At 42.2% G+C, this 21,232-nt stretch overlaps 1 protein-coding gene and 1 pseudogene across 1 annotated transcript; both read right to left on the reverse strand.

Moving 5' to 3' along the window:
- Positions 1-10,759, reverse strand: part of LOC124018869 — a 34,182-nt pseudogene extending 23,423 nt beyond the window's left edge.
- Positions 10,760-11,687: 928 nt separating this feature from the next.
- Positions 11,688-14,115, reverse strand: LOC124018873 (relaxin-3-like). Its single transcript, XM_046334182.1, has 2 exons — positions 13,938-14,115; positions 11,688-12,980 (listed from the first exon to the last, which is right to left on the reverse strand). The coding sequence occupies exons 1-2, from the start codon at positions 14,098-14,100 to the stop codon at positions 12,715-12,717; spliced, it is 429 nt and encodes a 142-aa protein (XP_046190138.1). The 5' UTR covers positions 14,101-14,115; the 3' UTR covers positions 11,688-12,714.
- Between the last annotated feature and the right edge of the window lie 7,117 nt (positions 14,116-21,232).

Below are 21,232 nucleotides of genomic sequence, written 5' to 3' on the forward strand. Positions count from 1 at the left end.
AGAAGTGAATTTCAAGTGATAGAGAAAAAGAGACCGGCAACAAGAGACAAATCCAATCAACGTTTATTTGTCATGTACACAGTTTTGCAGATGTTATCACAGATGCAGCAAAATTCTTAAGTTTCTATCTCCAACAATGCAACAATATCTAGCAGTACAATAATAATACACACATAATCCAAAAGCTAAAAAAATGAGAGATATCAGAACGAGCAATGTCAGAGTCCGGAGTATAAATAATATATATATGAATATGATGGTGTGAATAGACAGTATGTACAGTATGTAAATAGAAAAGGTCTGTACAGCAGTAGTTTTGTATTTTTTTTATTTCACCTTTATTTAACCAGGTAGGCCAGTTGAGAACAAGTTCTCATTTACAACTGTGACCTGGCCAAGAAGTGCGACACAAACAACAACACAGAGTTATACATGGAATAAACAAACATACAGTCAATAACACAATAGAGAAAAAAGTATATATACATTGTGTGCAAATGAGGTAAGATTAGGGAGATAAGGCAATAAATAGGCCATAGTGGTGAAATAATTACAATTTAGCAATTAAACACTGGAGTGATAGATGTGCAGAAGATGAATGTGCAAGTAGAGATACTGGGGTGCAAAGGAGCAAAAAATGTACAACAGTATGGGGATGAGGTATTTAGGTAGGATGGGCTATTTACAGATGGGCTATGTACAGGTGCAGTGATCTGTGAGCTGCTCTGACAGCTGCTGCTTAAAGTGAGGGAGATATATGCCATTCAGTGATTTTTGCAATTAATTCCAGTAATTGTCAGCAGAGAACTGGAAGGAATAGTTATATAGGATGAGCCATGACTAGAATACAGTATCTAAATATAAAGTGGGTAAAACATTATTACAGTGGCCTCCCGAGTGTCGCAGCGGTCTAAGGCACAGGTCCGATCCCGTGCTGTGTCGCAGCTGGCCGCGACGGTGAACAATTGTTCCAGCGTCGTCCGGGTTAGGGGAGGGTTAGGCCGGCCGGGATGCCATTGTCCAATCATGCTCTAGAGACTCCTGTGGTGTGCCGGGCGCATGCACGCTGACACGGTCGCCTGTTGTACTGTGTTTCCTCTGACACATTGGTGCGGCTGGCTTCCAGGATAATAGAGCAGTGTGTCAAGAAGCAGTGTGGCTTGGCAGGTCTGTGTTTCAGAGGACGCATGGCTCTCGACCTTCGCCTCTCCCGAGTCCGTACGGACGTTGCAGCGATGGGACAAGACTTTAACTACCAACTGGGGAGAAAAAGGGGTAAAACATTTTTTATAATAATAACATTATTAAAGTGGCCAGTGTTCAATGACTCTATGTACATAGGGCAGCAGTTTCTAAGGTGCAGGGTAAAGTACCGGGTGGTAGCCGGCTAGTGACAGTGTCTAAGGTTCAGGGCAGGGAACTGGGAGGAGGCCGGCTAGTGATGACTGTTTAACAGATCGAGATGGCCTGGAGAAGCTGTTTATCAGTCTCTCGGTCCAGGCTTTGATGTGCCTGTACTGTCTCCGCCTTCTAAATGGTAGAGAGGTGAACAGGCCAGGTTCGGTGACTGAGGTCCTTGATGAGCTTCTTAGCCTTCCTGTGACACCTGTGCTCTAGATGTCCTGGAGGGCATGATGTGTTGATGTGATGTGTTGGGCAAACTGCACCACCCTCTGGAGAGCCCTGCGGTTGAGGGTGGTGCAGTTGCCGTACCAGGCGGTGATACAGAACACATAGGTGGTGCATCTGCAGAAGTTGTGAGGGTCTTAGGGGCCAAGCTGAATTTCTTCAGCCTCCTGAGGTTGAAGAGGCGTTGTTGACCATTTCAGGTCCTAAATGATTTGCACGCTGGGGAACTTGAAGCTTTTGATCCTCTCCACTGCAGCCCTGTCAATGTGGATGGGGGCGTGCTCTCTCCGCTATTCTTCGTTTTGTTGACGTTGAGGGAGAGGTTATTTTCCTGGCACCACTCCACCAGGGCCCTCACCTCCTCCCTGTAGGCTCTCGTCGTTGTTGGTAATCAGGCCTACCACTGTTGTGTTGTCTGCAAACTTGATGATTGAGCTGGAGACATGCGTGGCGGTTTCACATAAACAGATAGTGAGAGAGAAAGAGAAAAATAAAATCCAGATGACATTCACCTTTAAAGGAACTGTAACAGCTTAGCGTTCCTTCTGTTGTTATTGGCATCCTCTTTACCCTAAACCCCCCCTCACACACACACACAACGTTGAAACCACAAGCACACAATGAGAGCGTTTCAAGGAATATGAAGCCCAAACAGGAAATTATAACAAGACAGAGATCTTGCAAGGTGGTGACACCCTTCCTCTCTCAGAGTTCCTCTCCTCTTCTAGTATCAGTATGAAACATAAAATCATAACCACACACCAAGGGTTGTGTTCATTAGGCAGCAAACAGACGAAAAACATCTGAAACAGGGAGGAACTACCTGGACTTGTCCAATAAGAAACACTCATAAACGTTTTCCATTTCAAAATGTTTACCATTGCCTACTATAATGAACACAACACAAGGTCCATAGCATATGTGATATGACTAACAGGGTGGTGATTAGGAACCATTTACCTCTTGGTCCCCTACGCATTAATTAAGACTGATACTGATATGATCTCTATGAAAGGTTGTGTTGAATAAAATGAAGGAAATGGGGATGCATAAAGTCTAGCAGATGTTATAGCGGGTGCAGAGAAATGCTTGTGTTACATTGCATGTCAGAGCAAAAACCAAGCCATGAGGTTAAGGAATTGTCCTTAGAGCTCCGATTGTGTCGAAACACAGATCTGGGGAAGGGTACCAACACATTTCTGCAGCATTGAAGGTCCCCAAGAACACAGTGGCCTCCATCATTCTTAAATGGAAGAATTTTGGAACCACCAAGACACTTCCTAGAGCTGGCAGCCCGGCCAAACTGAGCAATCAGGGGAGAAGGGCCTTGGTCAGGGAGGTGACCAAGAATCCGATGGTCACTCTGACAGAGCTCCAGAGTTCCTCTGTGAAGATGGGAGAAACTTCCAGGAGGACAACCGTCTCTGCACTCCACCAATCAGGCCTTTATGGTAGAGTGGCCAGACGGAAGTCACTCCTCAGTAAAAGGCACATGACAGCTCTCTTGGAGTTTGCCAAAAGGCACCTAAAGGACTCTCAGACCATGAGAAACAGGATTCTCCGATCTGATGAAACTATGATTTAATTCTTTGGCCTAAATGCCAAGCGTCTGGAGGAAACCTGGCACCATCCCTACTGTGAAGCATGGTGGTGGCAGCATCATGCTGTCGAGATGTTTTTCAGCGGCAGGGACTGGAAGACTAGTCAGGATCGAGGGAAAGATAAATGGAGCAAAGTACAGAAATATCCTTGATGAAAAACCTGCTCCAGAGCACTCGGGACCTCAAACTGGGGCAAAGGTTCACCTTCCAACAGGACAACGACCCTAAGCACACAGCCAAGACAACGCAGGAGTCGCCGGGAAAAGTCTATGAATGTCCTTGAGTGGCCCAGCCAGAGCCCGGACTTGAACCCGATCGAACATCTCTGGAGAGATCTGAAAATAGCTGTGCAGCAACGCTCCCCATCCAACCTGACAGAGCTTGAGAGGATCTGCACAGAAGAATGGGAGAAACTCCCCAAATACAGGTGTGCCACGCTTGTAGCGTCATACCCAAGAAAAGTCAAGGCTCTAATCACTTTCAAAGGTCCTTCAACAAAGTACTGAGTAAAGGGTCTGAATACTTATGTAAATGTTATATTTCAGTTCTGATATCTTTATGGGGTATTGTGTGTAGATTAATGAGGAAAAAAACTAATTGAATACATTTTAGAATAAGGCTGTAACTTAACATTAACAAAAATGTAGAAAAAGTCAAGGGGTCTGAATACTTTCCAAATGCACTGTAAATACACAGTATGTTTAAACAGTATAACAAAAATGCAATGTACAGTAGCAGATATATTAAAATGAGATATGTGAAGAATACAGTACATGAATACACAGTGTGAAAAACAGTATAAAAGATACGGTCCAGTGTTTAATAAGAAGAATGAACTAATAACATTGACAGACAATCAGATCAAACATATAGATCAGCATTACGGTTTAGTCCATCTGAATTATTTGAAGAAACCCCAGAGCTGATCAGTGAATGGTGGATCTGAGGGTGTGTCAAATAGAGATTATAAATAGTCACAAGGAGAATATCCTGGTCACATGACTTTACCAGGAAAAAGATCTGGGATCAGTCCAGTGTGAAGGACTCACCTGGTTGAGGTAAGCAGGTGTGTAGTAGGAGCAGCAGGATCAGCAGAAGGCATGGGACTCTGGGCCATGCCATTACTCACACCACTATGCCATCAGCAGCTATGGAAAACACACACACACCAAATGAGTGGTGAATGGCAGGTGTATGAATGTTTCAGAATTCTCACATACACAGATGCGGACACACACGCACAGACAAAACTTTTACACACACACACGCACACACACATCCTTAAAGGTCCAATGCAGCCAGATTTAATATCAAAATCAAATAATTTCTGGGTAACAAATAAAAAGTACCTTACTATGATTGTTTTCAATTAAAATGTGATCAACAACAGCAGCATAGCTTCTTAGCAAAGAGCGATTTACAAAGCAAGAATTTTGCTAGGACTGTCTGGGAGTGATCTGAGTAGGGAATGGAAAACTGAAAACTAGCTGTTATTGGCAGAGAGGTTTGAAACTCTCTGTCTTATTGGTCTATTAACACATTTAACGCCAGGTGATGTCACCAGGCAGGCCAAATCTCCATCCCACCAAAACAGACTGAAATATCAGGTGGCCTTTTCAAACTGCTCCTATACTAAAATGGCCTTATCATAATTTTCCCAATTTCACAGTATTATTCCAACCTCATAGTGTGGAAATATATTTAAAACACAGGAGCATAACTGCACTGGGCCTTTAGTCCTTAATTGAAATAATAACAAAGTGGTCAACAGCCTCTGTTTTGGTAAAAATATGAAGGATGGGCCTGGAGAAATGTAACCACTCTCAAATTCATAGACAGGCCTATGGATGCAAGGACTGACCATATCAACATTACAGTTTTAACCATGCTTTGAGGCTAGACAGGGTTTGTTTACATTTACATTGTTTACAAACATTGGAGTAAAACAAGACTGATCTTTGGTGATAGGTGTCGTTCACACAGTAACGTGCAAAACCTTTTCAGTGTTACAGCCAATGATTTATATATACACTAGATGACTGCTAGGGGGCGATGTGTTACAGCCAATGATTTATATATACACTAGATGACTGCTAGGGGGCGATGTGTTACAGCCAATGATTTATATATACACTAGATGACTGCTAGGGGGCGATGTGTTACAGCCAATGATTTATATATACACTAGATGACTGCTAGGGGGCGATGTGTTACAGCCAATGATTTATATATACACTAGATGACTGCTAGGGGCGATGTGTTACAGCCAATGATTTATATATACACTAGATGACTGCTAGGGGCGATGTGTTACAGCCAATGATTTATATATACACTAGATGACTGCTAGGGGGCGATGTGTTACAGCCAATGATTTATATATACACTAGATGACTGCTAGGGGGCGATGTGTTACAGCCAATGATTTATATATACACTAGATGACTGCTAGGGGGCGATGTGTTACAGCCAATGATTTATATATGCACTAGATGACTGCTAGGGGGCGATGTGTTACAGCCAATGATTTATATATACACTAGATGACTGCTAGGGGGCGATGTGTCACAGCCAATGATTTATATATACACTAGATGACTGCTAGGGGGCGATGGGTTACAGCCAATGATTTATATATACACTAGATAACTGCTAGGGGTCGATGTGTTACAGCCAATGATTTATATATACACTAGATGACTGCTAGGGGGCGATGTGTTACAGCCAATGATTTATATATACACTAGATGACTGCTAGGGGGCGATGTGTTACAGCCAATGATTTATATATACACTAGATGACTGCTAGGGGCGATGTGTTACAGCCAATGATTTATATATACACTAGATGACTGCTAGGGGCGATGTGTTACAGCCAATGATTTATATATACACTAGATGACTGCTAGGGGGCGATGTGTTACAGCCAATGATTTATATATACACTAGATGACTGCTAGGGGGCGATGTGTTACAGCCAATGATTTATATATACACTAGATGACTGCTAGGGGGCGATGTGTTACAGCCAATGATTTATATATACACTAGATGACTGCTAGGGGGCGATGTGTTACAGCCAATGATTTATATATACACTAGATGACTGCTAGGGGCGATGTGTTACAGCCAATGATTTATATATACACTAGATGACTGCTAGGGGGCGATGTGTTACAGCCAATGATTTATATATGCACTAGATGACTGCTAGGGGGCGATGTGTTACAGCCAATGATTTATATATACACTAGATGACTGCTAGGGGGCGATGTGTCACAGCCAATGATTTATATATACACTAGATGACTGCTAGGGGGCGATGGATTACAGCCAATGATTTATATATACACTAGATAACTGCTAGGGGTCGATGTGTTACAGCCAATGATTTATATATACACTAGATGACTGCTAGGGGGCGATGTGTTACAGCCAATGATTTATATATACACTAGATGACTGCTAGGGGGCGATGTGTTACAGCCAATGATTTATATATACACTAGATGACTGCTAGGGGGCGATGTGTTACAGCCAATGATTTATATATACACTAGATGACTGCTAGGGGCGATGTGTTACAGCCAATGATTTATATATACACTAGATGACTGCTAGGGGGCGATGTGTTACAGCCAATGATTTATATATACACTGGATGACTGCTAGGGGGCGATGTGTTACAGCCAATGATTTATATCTACACTAGATGACTGCTAGGGGGCGATGTGTTACAGCCAATGATTTATATCTACACTAGATGACTGCTAGGGGCGATGTGTTACAGCCAATGATTTATATATACACTAGATGACTGCTAGGGGCGATGTGTTACAGCCAATGATTTATATATACACTAGATGACTGCTAGGGGGCGATGTGTTACAGCCAATGATTTATATATACACTAGATGACTGCTAGATGAGCCAATGATTTATATATACACTAGATGACTGCTAGGGGCGATGGGTTACAGCCAATGATTTATATATACACTAGATGACTGCTAGGGGTCGATGTGTTACAGCCAATGATTTATATATACACTAGATGACTGCTAGGGGCGATGTGTTACAGCCAATGATTTATATATACACTAGATGACTGCTAGGGGGCGATGTGTTACAGCCAATGATTTATATATACACTAGATGACTGCTAGGGGCGATGTGTTACAGCCAATGATTTATATATACACTAGATGACTGCTAGGGGGATGTGTTACAGCCAATGATTTATATATACACTAGATGACTGCTAATGTTACAGCCAATGATTTATATATACACTAGATGACTGCTAGGGGCGATGTGTTACAGCCAATGATTTATATATACACTAGATGACTGCTAGGGGGCGATGTGTTACAGCCAATGATTTATATATACACTAGATGACTGCTAGGGGCGATGTGTTACAGCCAATGATTTATATATACACTAGATGACTGCTAGCGGGCGATGTGTTACAGCCAATGATTTATATATACACTAGATGACTGCTAGGGGCGATGTGTTACAGCCAATGATTTATATATACACTACATGACTGCTAGGGGGCGATGTGTTACAGCCAATGATTTATATATACACTAGATGACTGCTAGGGGCGATGTGTTACAGCCAATGATTTATATATACACTAGATGACTGCTAGGGGGCGATGTGTTACAGCCAATGATTTATATATACACTAGATGACTGCTAGGGGGCGATGTGTTGAAGCCAATGATTTATATATACACTAGATGACTGCTAGGGGGCGATGTGTTACAGCCAATGATTTATATATACACTAGATGACTGCTAGGGGGCGATGTGTTACAGCCAATGATTTATATATACACTAGATGACTGCTAGGGGCGATGTGTTACAGCCAATGATTTATATATACACTAGATGACTGCTAGGGGCGATGTGTTACAGCCAATGATTTATATATACACTAGATGACTGCTAGGGGGCAATGTGTTGAAGCCAATGATTTATATATACACTAGATGACTGCTAGGGGCGATGTGTTACAGCCAATGATTTATATATACACTAGATGACTGCTAGGGGGCGATGTGTTACAGCCAATGATTTATATATACACTAGATGACTGCTAGGGGCGATGTGTTACAGCCAATGATTTATATATACACTAGATGACTGCTAGGGGCGATGTGTTACAGCCAATGATTTATATATACACTAGATGACTGCTAGGGGCGATGTGTTACAGCCAATGATTTATATATACACTAGATGACTGCTAGGGGCGATGTGTTACAGCCAATGATTTATATATACACTAGATGACTGCTAGGGGCGATGTGTTACAGCCAATGATTTATATATACACTAGATGACTGCTATGTGTTACAGCCAATGATTTATATATACACTAGATGACTGCTAGGGGGCGATGTGTTACAGCCAATGATTTATATATACACTAGATGACTGCTAGGGGGCGATGTGTTACAGCCAATGATTTATATATACACTAGATGACCGCTAGGGGGCGATGTGTTACAGCCAATGATTTATATATACACTAGATGACTGCTAGGGGGCGATGTGTTGAAGCCAATGATTTATATATACACTAGATGACTGCGAGGGGGCGATGTGTTACAGCCAATGATTTATATATACACTAGATGACTGCTAGGGGGCGATGTGTTGAAGCCAATGATTTATATATACACTAGATGACTGCTAGGGGTCGATGTGTTACAGCCAATGATTTATATATACACTAGATGACTGCTAGGGGGCGATGTGTTGAAGCCAATGATTTATATATACACTAGATGTGTTACAGCCAATGATTTATATATACACTAGATGACTGCTAGGGGGCGATGTGTTACAGCCAATGATTTATATATACACTAGATGACTGCTAGGGGGCGATGTGTTACAGCCAATGATTTATATATACACTAGATGACTGCTAGGGGGCGATGTGTTACAGCCAATGATTTATATATACACTAGATGACCGCTAGGGGGCGATGTGTTACAGCTAATGATTTATATATACACTAGATGACTGCTAGGGGGCGATGTGTTACAGCCAATGATTTATATATACACTAGATGACTGCTAGGGGGCGATGTGTTACAGCCAATGATTTATATATACACTCGATGACTGCTAGGGGGCGATGTGTTACAGCCAATGATTTATATATACACTAGATGACCGCTAGGGGCGATGTGTTACAGCTAATGATTTATATATACACTAGATGACTGCTAGGGGCGTGTGTTACAGCCAATGATTTATATATACACTAGATGACTGCTAGGGGCGATGTGTTACAGCCAATGATTTATATATACACTAGATGACTGCTAGGGGGCGATGTGTTACAGCCAATGATTTATATATACACTAGATGACTGCTAGGGGGCGATGTGTTGAAGCCAATGTGCCTCCAGCTTGGCACTTCCTCCCTTACTGTTGTAAAAAATACTTTGGAAGCCATAAAATGTTATGTATTAATGTCAACATTCGTTTTTGCCACATGTATTCTATTATAGACTCCTTAGCTGACAAGGGAAAAATCTGTTGTTCTGCCCCTAAACAAGGCAGTTAACCTACTGTTCCCCGGTAGGCCGTCATTGAAAATAAGAATTTGTTGTTAACTGACTTGCCTAGTAAAATAACACATACTTTAAAAGTATATTATGTGTGCTTAACATAAACATTTGAAATATATACAAATGTTTTCCTTAAAAGTACAAGTTTTAGATTACTAATGTTACTGACCCACTACAACAACAAAAATTACACAAATACATGTAATTTCGTCCTTGAAACATTTAATGGAAATACTGTAGAATTTCATTCATTCCTATAGATTAATGTTCCTACCATTGAGTGGCTTCACTCAGTGGCCAATACGTAACAATCAGCAATCCAGGGTTTATATACATCATTGGTTACATATCTGTCACTGTCTTCGCCACTGACATATCTGCCTACATACATACATGTTTTTAAGCCAAAAGCACAGGATGATAAAAGCATCTGGTTTCTATTAACCATTGTTGTCATGTTATGATGCAAATTAGCTTACCATAGCCATACGTATAGAGATGAGAGTGAACATTCAAAGTCTTGTATCATTTCAAGTCTAAAAACGTTATACTGGTAGGCCTAGTGAACAACATGATTTCCGCAAACTGTAAGTTATGTTGAAAAATAAGTGGTTCGAAAAATAAGAGCTATTACCTCGTCGTCAAGAAGAACTTCAAAATAACGGAACTTCCATCTTTCGCCAGCATTCTATTGTACATTGAATAAATGTTTGCGATGTTTACGTGCGCAGAAGTTTGGGAGCTTTTCGCCGCACACTGGCTATATTTCATTCTAAAACGATGCTTCCTCCCTTGCCTCCTCGCTCACTCCCTTTCACCGAAATGATTAGGCTGAATAGGTAAAAGCAATATGGCGGAAACTAGATTGGATGTGTGTGTAGACCTAACTATTTCTCACACATCCAACTTGTCTATGATCCGCAAAGCGGAGTGTAATGATCCCGGAAGGGGTATGGACACATCTCTAAAAGGCTCTGTGATCTGATGACCCGCCTACTATGACCCGTCTAAATTTCCTTTGGCAGCGATCCTCTATTGCATCAATTTTAACCCTACATTATAATGGTGTTTTCACATATAGTCAGTCCTCTTTAAAATAACTTATTTCAGTCCTCTTTAAAGTGAACTCTGGGGTAAAAAAAAGCTAAATATCTCAGTTCTCTTTGTTTTCACACTGCGCTTTCCTTTGAATGAGAAACTCTTTTGTCAGTTCACTTCACCTATTTTGTAGCCGAATCCGTTCTGCATTCACATTTCTATGTTTAGAAGGGAACCAAGATCTTTTTCCAACATTCACTTAATGCACTGTGGGTTTTTGAAAGGGCAGGCGGAGCCATTCAATCAGGTGTTATCAGACAGCTAGATATACCTTATGCATTTTGGAAGCTAATAGATTGCATTTAGTGAAAAGATGAGAGATAGTAATTGTAATCAGAATATAATTTGAACATGTAAATAGTATTGGTAACATAATACATAGTAGCAGAATAACAACAGATTAAATGATGCTGTAACCAATTTGTAAGTCGCTCTGGATAAGAGCGTCTGCTAAATGACTTAAATGTAAATGTAAATGTAATGTAGGCCACTGCCACTTCCAGATTGCATCCGTTTTGTTCAGTTCCCTTATGGGCACTTTTGAGGGGTCAAGTGTGTTTTATTCCTGTAGGATTGTACTCCATTTGAATGAGTCATTTTATTCAAAACGCAATATTTTTGTGCAGTAGAATTAAAAGTTCCTTTACACATGTCATAGGCCAACTCCATTATGTCCTATGGCCCTATGTTTTCCTATGTCATGATTCTGGCATTGGCCGTATCTGTGGCTGGTGGGAAAACATACCAAGAGTCAGAATGTTAAGCAAATCAAATCTTTATTAAAACCTTTATAACAGGTTCATAATACAAAATTAAACAGATTTGACAGATTTAAAAATTAAAAATATGTGAATGATGACAGTGAGGCAAAAAGTAGGAAGGATCCAAAAACAGCCATGGAGAAAGTGGTCTGGAAACCACATTTCATCACAGGTAGCCACATTCCACACGTATAGAGACAGGAAGATATCGGTATTCAGTCCCAGTCGGTAATGACATAATAATAAGGAATTCCCCTAGACCACGCCCATAAATTGGGGAAAACCCGCTGAAATTCCGATCAATGGTTCGCAATGGTCCCACGTTGGGAAATAGAGCCTGGGAGAAGAGCCCTGTGGCTTCAGGCTATTCGGTGTGGGAAATGTGGGGACGCGGTGTCCAAGAAGGCTATACGTAGGTATGTGTGTGGAAAACATTTCATCACGGTTAACACATTTAACTTGTTTAGCTCATACTGTCCGTTTGTAATTCCACTAGCTGGATAGTCAGATTGTTTGTGTTATTGGTCTTGGCTAGCTTAATGTTCCGGTCAGTAGCTAGCTGTCACTCAAATTGCTGCTAGCATTGTCATGGAAAAAGCATAATAAGGGAAGCCCCACAATATTACCTTTTTCTAAGTAGTATGAACGCTAGGGAGAGGCAATATTGAAAAGTAATCTTTAGACATGTTGTACTTTTTGTAAATGGAGTTTTGTAATTGACTAAAACAAGCAGACAATAAGAAAATTGCGTTTGAAAAAGATAACGTTTTTGCTGTGAGTCAATGGGGAAACCTAGGTAAACACAGGTTGTTTTACAGGCAGGTAGTGTCATGACGTTCAATCTAATACCGACTGGGTCTATATGGAGAATAAGGTTATATTCTCCCTGAACAGTTAACATGATACTTTAACTCGGAAACACTCTGGAGAGCAGTTAGAAAAACAGAGAGAGAGAGATGAGAAAATACCAGGTATGTGTAGGGCTATGTGTGTGCATGGGAGGAGAGAGAATGGGGTGGATTCTCAGCAAAGGGAGCTGATGTCTCCCTTGCTGCAGCCCCACTTGCAGCAGGCGTTGGACAGGCCCACCACCACATCACGGCTCTTACGGTCTGACATACGGAGAGCCTCCAGTATGTCCTCTGAGATGAGGGAGCGGGCTGGCCTGCTGATGAACACCCCACCCTCCTGGACATGCTGGAAGGGACCCTCTGGGACCTGGGAGTCTGAGTTCCAGCCTTCAGACGAGTCCTCGTCATGGGAGCTGAAAGGGTCCTGAGGGAAGTCTCCTGAAATGCAGTTTATAGTAGGAGTGTTGAAATGTGATATTGACTCTCAGTGCTGCTCAATTTATACATTCAAAAGTCAAAGATTACTGTGTTTCTATTTCAAAGAAAATGTTATGTGTAACGTGCCAAATACAAGTAGAAAATAGATAAGTTTAAAAAAATGTAATAAAAGTAACAAGTAATTAAAGAGCAGCAGTAAAATAACCCTAGCGAGGCTATATACAGGGGGTACCGGTACAGAGTCAATGTGAGTAGCAGTAGCGTAAAAAGGGGGGGGCAATGCAAAAAGTCTGGGTAGCCCTTTGATTAGCTGTTCAGGAGGCTTATGGCTTGGGGGTAGAAGCTGTTTAGAAGCCTTTTGGACCTAGACTTGGTGCTCCGGTACCGACTGACACTCAGTAGCAGAGAGAACAGTCTATGACTAGGGTGGCTGGAGTCCTTGACACATTTTTGAGCCTTCCTCTGACACCGCCTGGTATAGAGGTCCCAGATGGCAGGAAGTTTGACCCCAGTGATGTACTGTGTCGTACACACCACCCTCTGCAGTGCCTTGTGGTCAGAGGCCAAGCAGTTGCCATACCAGGCAGTGATGCAACCAGTAGGATGCTCTCGATGGGGCAGCTACAGCACTTTTGAGGAACTGAGGACCCATGTCAAATACTTTCAGTCTCCTGAGAGGGAGACTACTGTCTTGATGTGTTTGGACCAATGCACAATACATTTAAATGAAAAAATGTAATCGACTAGGTGGACGTAATCAACTGTGAGGATATAATACATTCCAATGGACAAAGCCAGTGGTACAAAAAAGCCAACATAGTCCTTTCCCTTTACTCAACAAACCATAAATCACTGATAAATTGAATAAGGTGCATTACTGCTTGGCTAGAATCAAAATGTGCACAATTTAGAAACACAATGACCCAATAAAAGGCTTGTCCAGCTGGCATGCCTCACCTGCACTCCCGAGTGACCGTCTCCAGCGAGATCCTCCACAGGTGAAGATGACCGCCCGGATGAACTCCCGGCCACATAGCTTCACTCCATACATGGGGCGCTCCATCCCCTGCACCCCAGCCACTAACAGACACACAGCTAATACCAGTGGTTTCCACATCATGTCCCAGGAGGTAAATGAACGAGTGAGCAAAAAGGAGGAGAGAGGATAGATTCTTCAATGGTAGACTGGGCTGTTTGGAGCAGGTGTTTTCTCTGTCTCTCTGTGGTCGTGAGTGTTGTGTGACTTCCCCAGTGACCTGGTATTGGTTTATAAATGGGTCCTCAGCCATACGATGTAGACATGGAACTTGCACATGCACACCCTCCCAACCAGGACAGTCATAGATAGGAGAGAGAGATAGACCCAGAGACCTTTATGGAGACAAAGCACTGACCAAAGGTGGCATAATTAGCCAATACTGCTCAAAACGCGACGATGATGTCAGAGTAGTTTGTAATCTGATTACAGAAAAACACATTTTCTGGATGTCAAACCCACGTTTCATTTGAATCCTCACCTACACCTTTTTGTGGTCATCACCCACCTCAAACTCACTTGATCACCAGACATTTCTGCTCATGCAAAGCAAGTGTTAATGTGCAGAGCCACGGTGTAGTGGTAACACTCCCTAACACATGTTACATACAAATCACATCCGGAGACCAGGATTCAATACCTGTGTCCACCCTTCCCACTGTTTCCCTTCCCACTGTTTCCCTTCCCACTGTGTCCACCCTTCCCACTGTTTCTCCCTCTTGTTTATTTCCTCACTATCTGAATAAAGTGTCAAAACACCTTAAAAATACATATTTAAACTTGATCAAATCTTCTACAGAGGTACAGTAGGAATGTTGGGTATGATGATGACAGTTCAGAAGTGTGATGCCAACGTGTCAAAATGTCGGTATCAAGAACATGTTTTCTCAAACACAAATACCCAGTTTAGTACATACAGTATACTACAAATGTACATGTGTGCTACATTTCAGTAGTGGAAGATCCAGCCTACCGACGGAGGAGGAGCTGTGACTGCGGACGACGACGAGGTGCCCGTTGAGGTGTTCCATGGCCTGTCTGTCAGATGTCTCTACATCTATCCTCCTCCTCTCAAGATATTACCTTTCTGAACTGCCTATCTTCTAAAGTTGACCATCGCCAACATACTGACAGATCCCTACCTTTGTTTTGTTAAATAGTTTCTGGTTACATTTTGTTTTCAAAGTGACTTTGAGATTCTGCTTGTAATGAAAAGCACTAAATAAAATATATATTTTTATTATTATATAGAACTTACTTTCAAGTAAAACTTAAACTCTTCTCCTATACCACTTCACACCTTTTCAGTGTTGACTCTGTAACCCCAGCTCTGATTATTCTCCCATGACTTGCTTCTCCCCTCATATTTCTCCATCTCTCTCTCTCTGAAAAAAAGAGGGATGAAGTCACAGGTGGGGGGGTTCACACATCAAGGAGTAGGGGGTGCGTGCGACGGAATGAGGCAAAGCGGGTGACATTTTCAAAGGCAGATAACATGGAAGTCATCATCTGAGTCAAACAAAGACTGGGACCCTATCTGTGTCAACGCATAGGTAAAGGTCTCCCGTTTCAGAATTGACAATGGATTTGTGAATAAGTAATTAATAGGTTGATAACAATGCGAACAACATGGTATTTCAGGGGGACGTTGGAGACTCATTTGCACAGTGTCAAAATGTCGGTATCAAGAACATGTTTTCTCAAACACAAATACCCAGTTTAGTACATACAGTATACTACAAATGTACATGTGTGCTACATTTCAGTAGTGGAAGATCCAGCCTACCGACGGAGGAGGAGCTGTGACTGCGGACGACGACGAGGTGCCCGTTGAGGTGTTCCATGGCCTGTCTGTCAGATGTCTCTACATCTATGCTCCTCCTCCGTCGGTAGTGGTGAGTGACCAGGTGAGCAGGTTAAGAGAGCGACATTGATGGCGACTGAATGTGTTGCTTTTTGAATAATTTGTTTGTTGCCAGTATGTAGACTTTGTCTGTATACGTGTGTGTGTATCGCGGTTTTGTCTCACCAGGGGTGATGGTCAGATTCGTGTTACAACGAGGAATGAGTGTTACACCGAGGCCTGTGCTCTGGAGCAGGATTGATTTGAAGGTGGAGGGTCCGTCATGGCCTAGGGCGGTGTGTCACAGCATCATCGACTGAGCTTGTTGTCATTGCAGGCAATCTCAACGCTGTGCGTTACGGGGAAGACATCCTCCTCCTTCATGTGGTACTCTTCCTGCAGGCTCATCCTGACATGACCCTCCAGCATGACAATGCCACCAGCCATACTGATCGTTCTGTGTGGGATTTCCTGCAAGACAGGAATGACAGTGTTCTACCATGGCCAGCGAAGAGCCCGGATCTCAATCCCATTGAGAACGTCTGGGACCTGTTGGATCGGAGGGCTAGGGCCATTCCCCCCAGAAATGGGAACTTGCAGGTGTCTTGGTTGAAGAGTGGGGTAACATCTCAAAGCATGAACTGGCAAATCTGATGCAGTCCATGAGGAGGAAATGCACTGCAGTACTTAATGCAGCTGGTGGCCACACCAGATACTGACTTACTTTTGATTTTGACACCCCCTTTGTTCAGGGACACATATTCCATTTTTGTTAGTCACATGTCTGTGGAACTTGTTCAGTTTATGTCTTAGTTGTTGAATCTTGTTATGTCCATACAAATATTTACACATGTTAAGTTTGATGAAAATAAACGCAGTTGTCAGTGAGAGGACGTTTCTTTTTTGCTGAGTTTATGTTTGTGTGTGTGCAAGACATAACTACTGCAAAACAACTAACAAAAATTGGTCACAGTTCTTGCAGCTATGTCGGTCGCTGGGTCTGTACTTAGTCACTGGTAAGCTTTGAGGTGACTCCTGTGGTAGGTACACCTACAGTTCATCCCTTGGCAGTGGTACTGTAGATTGCTTTATCACTGATCCCAACCGAGTCTCTCAGAGCATTCACAGTCAGCCCACTGACACACCTACACCTGTATCAGATCACAGCAAAATTGCAGTCTATTTGAAAAGCTCAATATTCAATCATGAGGCATCAAAGCCAAAGGGACTGCATAATACTAAGACATGCTATCGATGGAAGGAAAGTAGTGTAGAAACCAACCCAAAGAAATTGGGCAACAACAAATTCAATCCCTTTTAGAAAACGTTTCACTGAAATAGTTCAACTTGTTATTACAAAGCCTAAAGTATATTTGACCTTTCAGCTGCCTTATCAAATCTAAAAATGTCAAGCAGACGACCTAAGAAAATTAACAACAATAACAAATGGTTTGGTGAAGAATGCAAAAACCTAAGAAAGAAATTAAGAAACCTATCCAACCAAAAACATAGACACATGTATTTCACTGTTTACCACGCCAATAAATCCCTTTACATTAAATGTGTGAGAGAGCAGGAGAGAGAGAGAGAACAGAATCCATGTTAAACTACTCATTTTCATTCAGAGTTCATATACAGTGTTGTTGTTTTAGACAACTAAATTCACTGATCACTCATCTGCAATATAATAGTTATGTCACTTTCACTTAACCTAATTGCTCTAAAAGAGCTTGCTACACTAGGTCTAGGCCTACACAATAATAAGGTTGCATGCTTGCAGACCAGGTGACATTGAGGTCGCATTGTCTAACTTAATGTAACATTTTATTTCAACATATTTGATCAAATAAAACGGCGATCAAACTGAGACACAGTGTTACTACCAAATCACTAGTTGATTGACATTAGAATAATCAAATTTCTATCCCGGATTTGGGAACCGCCTCCGTTGTTTAATTTCATGTTCAAACTGGACATGGGTTTCTCACAGATGTGAAGAAGTGCTTTGTATCGACAAATGATGTGGTACTACCACTTTAAAACATGTTGGGAGTTGTCTGCCAATCAGCACGAATGAGGGGGAGGGAAGAAAGCGGGTGGGTAGCAACAGTTGCCCCGGTGAGGACGAAGCGCCATAGCCACGGTAGCCCTGGCGACAAGAACCCAGCAACGAGAATCAACAACAACAGCCTGAATCCTTGAAAAAAATAAAAACCAAAATACCGGTGGGAAATTCACTTGGAATCAGAGGTGAAACTCTAAACATATTAGATAGTTTACGTGTGCTTCTAACATTTCAAATGAAACATTATGTTGGATGCTGCTGTTTTTCTTTGCCTGTTTCAGTAGCCATTTATAGCAAACGGGTTGCCAACGTCTCTAGGTAACTAACTTGCTTGTTGGCTCATCAATAGTGTCTCTTGAAACGCGGTGTCTGAGTACATTATGCCTGACATGACGCTTTAATACCCAGGCCGTTGTTATGGCGATGTCAAATGCACGATATGGGTACAAAATGGCGGGTGTTGTAGATACGCGAGACAAGCTAACGACCGTTAGCTAGCTCTGCTGTTGACATGCAGCTTGCTGACCAGCTCGAAGCTAATGTTAGCTAGCCAGGCTACGTGGAAAACCACAGTGGCATCTGTCAAATAATGTTCTAACTTTACCCATCTTATCAGCTTTAACGCAAAATGTCCTTCTGTCTGGCTGAGACAGAGGTTGACTCGTTGACCAACGTTAGCTAGCTAGTTGCTGCTAGCCAATCTCACTGCGAGCTGATAGTAGTAGCCTGGATAAAACAAATTAAAAAGCTAACTAAAGATGCATTGTAATCTGGTAAATAAGAAGAAATAGCCGGGCAGAGGTTTTAGTTCTCAAGCCCGTACGAAGGCAAGAAAGGTGGCACTGGGAAGTGAAGTCAAGCAAGCAATGTGAAGAGGGGCGTGTCAGTGAGGGCGCGACTGACTATATTATGCAGATGTAGGTTACAGTGGCAAGGACCTTGAAACATGGGGGGCATTTGCGTTAATTCCAAACAGTAACTCATTCACTTGGATAGCTAATAGCTAAACTGAATTTTGTCCAGTAATGTATATCTTCGTCTCATTTTGGCAACCACAAAGGTCATATATAGTTATTTGCTGAGTATTGGCTACTCAATAAAACCCATACTATTGAATAGGCTAAAGGGGTGAAATGGTAGTGTTCTTGAAAACATTTTGCTTCACATCTGTAAACCTGCTATACTGTTATAAATTCCACAGAGCAGTGTCTCTTCTGTATATGAGAGAGTGCGAGGGAGAGAAGGGTTTGGTACTTTAGGGAGAAATAGACATGTCAAAGCTAGAGGCTGGATATTCGATTCTAAAAAGAGTGGCCTAAATTCTGTAGTTCGTCCAGACACCATGTTATTACCCCTTCATTAACCATGTAAATTACAAGTGAACTAAAAGTCAAAACAATACCAATGCTTTACGCAGTGTCAATCGACAAGCAGAATGGAGACTGGCTTCCCCACTTTACTCATGTTGCAGTCCCGTGAAGATCAGTTGGTGTGTTCGATTCCCACGAGGGACCAGTACAAAAAAAGTATTAAAATGAATGCACTCACTACTGTAAGGCGCTCTGGATATGAGTGTCTGCTAAATATGAAAAATGTAAATGTAAAAAGCCTTCTGGCCTGTAGCAGCAGCAGTCACATTAGAGATGGCTGATCGCATTACAGGTAACGGGACACCAAATACATGCCTTTCTTTCCCTTCAAGCCTTCTCCTTCCCCACACCTCTTCTCTAGCTGTACCACTAACAGTCTTTGGAGGGGGAAATCTCAGTCATAAGTGAATTGACTCATTATTAGGCCCAGACAGAATATGTGTAAAGAAGCAGAAGTTCCCCATGTGTATAGCAATTTCAATTATGGAATTAATTAGAGGCAGTGCTACAATACATTAATTACTGTGGTATAATTGTTTAAAAGGTATGTAAACTGTGTTTAAACTTCTCTGTCTGTATTCGGTCTCTAAATGTTTTCAATCACGAGCAGCACCATATCAACACGTACAATTCGGAGTATGTGCAAATGCACATGGCGAATAAAGGTGATTCTGATTCTGAGACAGCGGTAAAAAGCCAGGTGCTGATAAGAAACCTCTCCTGCTGGGTTCCATCTGGCCTCACTGACTCAATCATTATCACGTTAAGGAACAGTCTGGATGATGATGATGATAGGGCCCCATTAAAGATAAAGCAACAATTTAACAATTACTATCTATGGCTACACTGAACAAAAATATAAACACAACATGTAAAGTGTTGGTCCCATATTTCTTGAGCTGAAATAAAAGATCCCAGAAATTTTCCATACACACAAAAAGCTTATTTCTCTCAAATTTTGTTCACAAATTTGTTTACATCCCTGTTAGTGAGCATTTCTCCTTTGCCAAGATAATCCATCCATCGGATAGGTGTGGCATATCAAGAAGCTGATTAAACAGTAGGATCATTACACAGGTGCACCTTGTGCTGGGGACAATGAAAGGCCACTCTAAAATGGGCAGTTGTATCACACAAGACAATGCCACAGATGTGTCATGTTTTGAGGGAGCGTGCAATTGGCATGCTGACTGCAGGAATGTCCACCAGAGCTGTTGCCAGAGAATTGAATGTTAATTTTTTTCTACCATAAGCCGCCTAATGTTGTTTTAGAGAATTTGTCAACCGGCCTCAAAACCACAGACCATGTGTCACCATGCCACCCCAGGATCTCCACATCTGGCTTCTTTACCAGACAGCTGATGAAACTGTGGGTTTGCACAACTGAAGAGTTTCTGCACGAACTGTCAGAAACAGTCTCGGGGAAGCTCATCTGCTTGCTCGTCATCCTCACCAGGGTCTTGACCTGACTGCAGTCTTGACCTGACTGCAGTTCGACTTCGTAACCGACATGGGAAAATTCTCACCTTCGATGGTCACTGGCACGCTGGAGAAGTGTTCTCTTCATGGATGAATCCCGGTTTCAACTGTACTGGGCAGATGGCAGACTGCGTGTATGGCATTGTGTGAGCGAGCGGTTTGCTGATGTCAAAGTTATGAACAGAGTGCCCCATAGTGGGGGTGGGGTTATGGTATGGTCAGGCATAAGCTACGGACAACGAACACAATTGCATTTTATCAATGCCAATTTGAATGCACAGATATAATGTGAAGAGATCCTGAGGCCCATTGTCGTGCCATTCATCCGCTGCCATCAGCTCATGTTTCAGCATGATAATGCACAGCTCCGTGTCACAAGGATCTGTACACAATTCCTGGAAGCTGAAAATGTCCCAGTGCTTCCATGACCTGCATACTCTCCAGGCATGTCACCCATTG

This window comes from Oncorhynchus gorbuscha, unplaced genomic scaffold, assembly GCF_021184085.1.
Source record: "Oncorhynchus gorbuscha isolate QuinsamMale2020 ecotype Even-year unplaced genomic scaffold, OgorEven_v1.0 Un_scaffold_585, whole genome shotgun sequence".
Lineage (NCBI taxonomy): Eukaryota > Metazoa > Chordata > Actinopteri > Salmoniformes > Salmonidae > Oncorhynchus > Oncorhynchus gorbuscha.